Raw genomic sequence first — 7,885 nt, forward strand, 5'->3', positions numbered from 1 at the left:
GGTTGAGCTGATTCTGCTTGGGCACAAGGCAGTCTGGATGTCTTCTTAAAGTATTTTTCCATCCTGTCTTCAGTGATTACCTCAAAGAAAATGGCATTCTTTATCTTAATAAATTTCTGTAGCTAAGTACTAAATACCTAAGCCCCTAATTCATTTCTATGGGGAACTTCCATGTGGGTCCTGGGCCATTCAAAGCCTTCTAGTTTGCAAAGCTAGGGCAAGAGTAGCTGAGCCCAGTCACCATGAAATTAAGAACAGCTCAAATGAGCAAACTCACTTTAAAAAATGCTCTGTATCCACAGCTACTCTTCCATAATCCCTGTCTCTTGTTTTCTCTTCCCTGGCCATAAATTTGCTGCCTTTTGCATGAGACAAATCTGATATGCTGTGCTAAATATTTTAAATGTGGCAAACAATCCTTCATCACAGAGTGGCATGATTGCATTGCGATGTATTAGAACAACATGACTTTGCCAGAGGGTGTTTCTTGGCACAGCGCCGAGCAAAGGAGGAAGCCCAAGCTCGAGAAGTAACTATCAAGTAATTTATCACCATTTGGTCCTAAAATACAAGGGGTTGCACCAGCTCAAGCAGCCTTAGAGAGATAAATCTAGAGGCTGAGCCAGAACCCCCAAACACAGACAGGCCTTTGAGGAAGCTTCTTGAAATCCAGAGATATCAAAATGTCAAGCTGGTCTCCTGTGACAGATTCAACACATACTTTTGCCATTTATTCTGCTGCATTTTGTCTCGTCTTTCAGGTTCGGATGAAATATGTGCTGCTTTTCCGTGTCTCGGCCAGCCTGTGGAAAGGGCTGATTTGATCTCACACTCCTTTAGCATGATGGAAGATCTCTGATGGACCAAGTAGGATCACTGAAAGCCAACATGTGGTGTCTAGAGCTTGTTTTCCTTCATAACATCCTCATAAGACGGAGGCAATTCAGCACCCCCAAGGCTGAAGCATGGGGCAGGAGAGGGAGAAATCTCTGCAGTCGTGCAAGGACTCAGGGATCCAGAGAATGGGCATGGAGGTGCTTCAGTAGCTGGGGAAAAAGCAAAGTCACAACTGTAGAGCAGACAGGCATGAAGGGCAAGCGTGGGAGCGAGAGGGATGAGCCCAGGAGGAGCTGCCAAACCACTTGGAAACAAGAAAGGCATGGATGTAATTTTTGAAAGATGGCATCACAAAGTCTTTCACCACAAACTCCAGATGCAAGAAGTTGGGACAGAGGAATTTGGGTGGGTTTGGGGTGGGTCCTCCCTATGGAGACACTGTCTATGACCACCCAGAAAGCAGATAATATGTCCTCTGGGAAGGGCTTAGCCTAATGACAGGATTAGCTTTATTTTTCTTGGAGAGATGTTTTCTGGCTCGGTCTGCTGGTGCTGCTGGCCATACTCCAGGTCAGTTCTGGATGCTACACAGTCATTACAGCCCAGTCCTCAAAATCTGGGTGCTCCTGGGGGAATGTTGAGGGTGGCTGCCACAATGAACAGCACCCACCAGGACAAGCTTTTGACAGACCCCTGGGTGTGTTAGCCAGTTGAGCTGGCTACTGGGGTGGCTCAAGTTAGACAGTTTTGCCTGAATGAGAAATGAGGGACACACGCTGGGAAGGGCTGCCTGACCCCAGGGCCTGTGGCTGCATGTCTGGGGCTGCTGAGTGGCTTGACACTGAGGAGAAAATCCCACACACGTCCAGTGTTTGCCTGGCCAAGCCCAAGCTAGGCACCTTTGGGACACATGGACACACAAGGGACAGCACCAAGGTATGGCTCAGTGAAAAGTGGACGTGGCTTCAGCCCCCCAGTCCATGGTCTGGACATGTCCCCAAGATGCCACAGCTGGACACTGTTCACCACCAATGCAGCCCCTGGCTGCATCCCAGCTCCCACTCAAGCCTGACTGCCTTTTACTGGGTTATGGACAGACCACAGGAAGGGCACCAGGGCCAGCAGGACCTTGCAGCAGGGACAGCACTAACCACAAAAGGCGTCCGAGCTGCTGAGGGCAAAGACAGCCACGGTGCGCCGGGGGAGGAGGCTCCGCCGCTTCAGGCAGCACTGCAGGCAGCAGCAGATCCCACAGGACACGAGCAGGGCCAGCAAAAACAGCACCAGGAACCTAAGGCAGAGGGGAGGAACAGTGCCATCACCATCTGTGGGCAGCACCGACAGATGGCTGCACGTCTCCAAATTAACATATTCATTAACATCTTCTGCAAATAGCCATTGAATGTTGCGCTTTCCTCACCAGCATACTGGACACGATCAAAGTCCCCAGAAACCAATGCCTCACTCCTCAGTGCTCAGCAGTGAGTGCTGGCTGGAAATTCAAACATTTCTCCCTGAAACCATCCATCGTTTTTTCCCAGCTCAGTTGTCAGCGTACAGTGAGGAGGATATGGATAAATGATTTCCATTAGTTTGTAAAGACAGAACACAGGGACAGCCCAGGAGCAATGCTCTCCAGCTATCAGTCTTTCTTAATGCCTTTCTCTCCATATATCCATCAAAGAATATTATTTGCCAGTTTTCCCCCTTAAAGCAGATCTGAAACTTACCACACATACCAGCTGCTAAGGTTTTCATTGCTCTGTCCAACACACCTAAAAAGGGAAAAATATAAAGGACTTCCAGTCCAGCGTGAGGGGCCTGCTGTACCCAACCCAACACAAAGGGTCAAGCACCATCAGTAAGCAGAGGATTGAGGAGTTTTCTTCTGTGAAGGGAGCCCATTAACAATTTCTCTATGTGGATGGGAGCAATGCAGATGATGCAAGAAACAGAGTGCCGCTTGGTTGCCTTTCAACACTGGCACCGGCCACCAGCGTTTTTGCTGAAAACCAAATGGGTTCCCAGCCTCCATTTCCTCTTTTGAGAAAAACCCCAACCCTTTTCCTGGAAGTGCCCATCCCTCTGCTATGCTGGTGTGCCAGGCAGGAGCACAGCAGCCCTGAAAGAGCCTGGGGTGGGGGCAGCCCCAGGTGAGAGAATGAAGCCACACTCACCTCTCGCCAAGCTCACAATCCGACCCAGAGTCTGCTGACTGAAAACACACATGTAAATCAGAGAGGGCAGGTATGTTTTGTTTTTTTACAATTTACCAGTATAATTACTGTTCTTGGAGTGGGAAGTTGGGGAGTAAGAGCCATACGAGTGCTGGTCCTGCAGGGTTGAAACCAGACCTCTCCTTAGGGATCTGCCTCTGCGGGTCTCTGCTTTGAGCCAGCTCAAATCAAAACCAGCAAAGAGCCTCACCAAGAGCTCAATAAATTCAATAGCTTGCAGATGAAAGCTAGGCCAAGGAGAAAGCATTCCTTTTGATGTGAAAGAGGGAAAGACAAGAGCAGGGAAACACCAGCTGGAGTCTGAGACCTGCTTATTGCACTAGTCTTTGCTGTTCAGATATATCTGCTGAAAATGGCCAATAACCAAATTCGTGTTCTGTGGCTTATTTTTTGAGGGGAGCTAATTGTGAATGTAGCAGTAAATTGGAGCTGTTTTGATCAGAAGTGTACTCTACTCAGCATTTTCCTGTTTTCAGATAGTAGTTGCGCATCATTCTCAGAGTCAGGTTTCAGGTATTGCAAATACGTGAACCTCAAACTTGTTTTTCAGGTATATTTTCTACCCTCAGCTCAAGGCAGTTTATTTTTCCAAGCCTTGTTGATCTTAGCCTCAGTTTCACATTATCTGTGCAAAAAGTAACCAGAGCAGTTCATCAGTATAATTGAATCCAATTCAATAGATTTTTTTGGCCGACTGGTGTTAGGTGTGTTATTACAATTGCTCAATGTTGCTACAAAAGAATTCAGATCAAGTATAGAATTGTGATAACAGTGGAAAGCAGAATAAACAAGATAGAGGAATTCAGATTTATTTCTCGGAAAAAACTATTAGAATGTAATTTGTAAATAATTGCTTTGGATTTCCCTCTGCATATATCCAAAAAACTTAGGAATTTTTGACTTTGAGGTAAACTGGAAGGCTCTGTTCCAAATTAGAAATTTGTATCAAATATGCATAACTCAAAGATCTCATTTTAACTCTCTAATTAACAAGTTTTTTTTGTTATGCAAATCTCAAGCCACTGTAAACAGCAAGAAATCCCCCCCAAATCTCTATAATACGTCTGATCCTGTGCAGACACTGTCTTTCAGTCCCTAGTTTCACCAGCAGTCTTCAGGTATAGTAAGTCTTTCATATAAAGCAGTATCTGTGAAATTTCACGAGTGGCTGAAACCCAAATGAGGAAGAATAGAGAAAAAGACAGAAGCTTCAACTCTTCCAGACATGTCTTTTTAAAACTGAGCTAATTTGTCATGTCACACATGCACCCTGATGCACAATACTTTAATTCTTTTGAGTTTTTTTTGCACTCCAACTGATTATTAAATAACAAGTCAAAAGCAGATAGCTGATTGCTGTGATTACATGTATCCTGAGTATTCTTCATGGCTGAATGACAACCTCTGGACTCTCTTTTATCATCCTTGAAACCAGCTCAGCAGAGCCACCTTAGTGTAGTTAAACTGCAGCAAAGTGCATCTGCTCTGAGGCAGGAATCTGTCAGAGCAGCCAAACACCCACCCGTGCTGCTGAAGCCCCAAGCTCTTCCATTTCAATAGCCATGGATAGAATAAAGGACAAAGGCATTAATGTTTTCTCTGTATTAATTGGATTTTTTGTGAGCATTAAATCTTCCCCAAGTTCAGTAGCTCAAAAAAAAAAAAAAACAAAAACCAAAAAAACCAAAACTGTCACAAAGTAATAATAATAATAATAAAAACAAAAAAATCTGATTATTAAATTCTATAAAAGTTGGAATCATCCCCCCACAAAATCCCTAAAATCAGCCTGGTCCCAGTGAAGGGTTTGGTTACCTGGGAAAAGGTTAAACACAGAACTCCAGTTCCTGCTGAGATCCATGAAGTTAAACACAAAGCTCCAGGTCTCCTCATCATTAGTGTGAGAAACATTGCCAGAGCTTTGTTTGCAGCAGTGTTTTACCCTCTGTGATTTGGTGCTTTTAAAACTTCTCTACACATCATGCCTGCAGCCAGAGAACACGTTACCCAATGGCTTCCTGTGCCTCAGAATTTTCTGCTAGCCAGGGAGCCAATTTGGGTTTGCAGGGACACAAACAGCTGCCAGAAGTTAAAGGAACACTGGTTTGAGGTCAGCACCTTGCAGTTGTTTTGGTATTTTCGTAGCTGTTCACAAATTCCTGCTGCTGAAGCTTAGTTCCATATTAACCCACGGTTGCATTTAACAGGACCTGCTACAAATAAGTCACTCGTGTCCGTGCAGTGGGGCCACACTTTCAGGGCACGCTGCCTTCAGATGGAGTATTGGCATTACAGAAAAAGCAGAGGTAGCCCTAACCATGTCCTGTGCACTGTGCCTACCACCTCAAACCTGCACCAAGGATGAGGAAACCCCTCCCAGCCTGAGACAGCCACCACCACCAGTACTGCTGCTATGCAGCTGTCAGTGTTTGCCAGGAAAATGTAGCTGAAAAACCCCATGGATCCCCAATGCTTCTTACAGGGGACACAGAATTTCACTACACGTTCGATTCCTATAGAGCTGTCCAGGTGATGTGGTTAAACAGGGGTAGGAGATGATTTGCACCGTAGCTCTGATCCCCTCAGAAGGGACAATCCCAGTTTGTTCAGCAGTCAGTAATAGGTTGTCACTGAAGTTTACAGCCCGTGGCTGAAATGCACCATTAACTGTGGTTCTCTCAGATTTTAACACAAAGGGTGTTGCCATGAATATGTTTAGTCAACACTCCGGAGTTAAGCATTATGTTGGGATGCCATTACTTCTGTAATGATTGACAAAGCCCAGCTGCTCTTGAGATGTACCTCTGTGGCTTTGCTTCAGCTCAAAGGTCAAGAAGTATAACCAACTGTGATGTACATGCACAACGCAGGTTTGTTATTTAATGTTCAAGTTTTGCATAAACCCAGGCCAAGCCCTGCTGTTCTCTAATGTTTATTTTCAGCTCAGCACTAATAAAAGGTGAGCCCCTGAAATGATGCCCGCTGAGAAACATCTCTCATGATGGTGCTAAATGCATGTGCTACAAAATACAAATGGTCTGAACATGCTGTCCTGCTTCAATCCAATCCTTTCCAGTGTTGCTTAACAGTAAATTGCCAAACCAATTTCTTAGCTGTTTTCTTAAAGAAAAAGCTCCTGCAGTAGAAAATTGTGCACGGCCTTGCTGGGAACTGTGTGACTCCTACAATTTCAGGCTTCAATGAGGTCATCCATCATTGAACTAATTTCAGTTTTCTTCCTCTCACAATTACTTCCCCCATGTCAGCACCCAGGGTCCTTTCAATTTAGAGCCACCAAATGGATCAACCTCAGTATTTCAGGGGGCAGGTGCCTCAATGAGCTCCTGGTACTGAAAAATAACACGTATCATCCGTTCTGGATCTATTTCCAGAAGAAAAGTAAAAGGATTGAATTCTATCACTGCTCAGCTCATAGCCTTGAGGCAAACTTCGATGTTTTCTGCTGGTTGGATCCATACAGGGATTCCAAGGCATGATGGCAATTTGTGAAACCTGTCCTGTGCCCTCAGTAAGGATGCCAATAGGAGAGAGAGTTGGCTTAAAGGGGGTCCATGAATAGCCCTGTCTTTTGCTTCAGGAGTGATTCCAATACTGAAGAGAACTGCAGCTTCAGCAAGAAAACTCTCCCTGTCCATGATCAGCTGAGCACCTTGACTACATGGCTGTCACAAAGAGCCTCAGCACTTGCTCTAAGACAGTCAGGGCTGGACACCAAAAACCCAGAGGAGTTTTGCACAGAAATTTATGGTGGGCTGGGACCCTGCCACTGGTCTCTGCCTGCTATGGCACTGCTGCCTTGGGGTTCTGCAAAACTGAGACCCATCTTCTGGACAGCTCTGTGTCCAAGGGCTAGCTCCAGTCTGAGGGATTTCTACAGGCTTTTTTTCATCCTGCCATGAGGAGATATATGCACACATACTTGCACACACACATGAAGATAACCTCTGCTCACTCCTCCTCTACTTACCGGATAAAAAGTTTGGTATGTCTTTCCTCCTCAATTATATTCACCTCATTGGTGCACTTGGGAGGTTGCTCCCTGATAGATGTTAACTCCTGGCCATTAGATTAACATGCTGTTATTTCCTCATCACCTTATGTCGTTGCTAGGTGACAAATGCATCTCCCAGGCAGCAACTAGAGCTACAGAAACCTACAGCGATTTATGACTGTCCATTATCGCTTTCCTTAACGTGCCTGGGCCTTTCAGTGGGAAGATCTGCAGTTCTAGGATAGCCCTAGACCCTCTAAAGGGTCCTTTAGAGTTGCCACAGAAACCACCTTCACTGGGGGCTGGCTCTGGCTGGGTTTCATGAAAGGCAGGAAAGAGAAGGCAAGATGGAGAGACAGGAGGAATTTGGGGGGAGCTGATTTACCTTGTCAAGTCTGAGAGGGCCAGGGTTGTGTCAGGGCTCTGAATTTCAGCAAACAGGCTCCAAATTGTATTTGTGTGCACTAGAAGTGATGGTCTATGTTTCATTGGTTGTCATACAAATAATTTCAGAGATGCTTTTAGATTGAGCCAAAAATTCAGGGAACATCCTGGGGACTTCTGGATTTTGGCAAGAGTGGGAGGCAATTCACTGGCAAACAGAAGCCCACATAAAAAACCTAGCAGCCTGTAAGCACAGCTAGCAGCTTAGAGTTGTTTCGAGCTCTTCCTAGGCCACCTTCAGAGCATTTGGTGGGGATGACTTTTGCTGGGGATGACTTTTGGGAAAGCACTTACCTTGCTAGATTCTGACCAGCCTCCCAGAACAGCCCAGAATAGGACTGTCAAAGACTCAGAA

At 45.6% G+C, this 7,885-nt stretch overlaps 1 protein-coding gene across 1 annotated transcript; it reads right to left on the reverse strand.

The window, feature by feature from the left end:
• Window positions 1-283: 283 nt before the first annotated feature.
• TMEM207 (transmembrane protein 207) lies at window positions 284-5,068 on the reverse strand. Its single transcript, XM_066326454.1, has 5 exons — window positions 4,890-5,068; window positions 3,015-3,052; window positions 2,568-2,612; window positions 1,989-2,128; window positions 284-1,046 (listed from the first exon to the last, which is right to left on the reverse strand). Exons 1-5 carry the CDS (start codon window positions 4,983-4,985, stop codon window positions 898-900), a joined length of 468 nt encoding a protein of 155 aa, XP_066182551.1. The 5' UTR covers window positions 4,986-5,068; the 3' UTR covers window positions 284-897.
• Between the last annotated feature and the right edge of the window lie 2,817 nt (window positions 5,069-7,885).

This window comes from Sylvia atricapilla, chromosome 10, assembly GCF_009819655.1.
Source record: "Sylvia atricapilla isolate bSylAtr1 chromosome 10, bSylAtr1.pri, whole genome shotgun sequence".
Lineage (NCBI taxonomy): Eukaryota > Metazoa > Chordata > Aves > Passeriformes > Sylviidae > Sylvia > Sylvia atricapilla.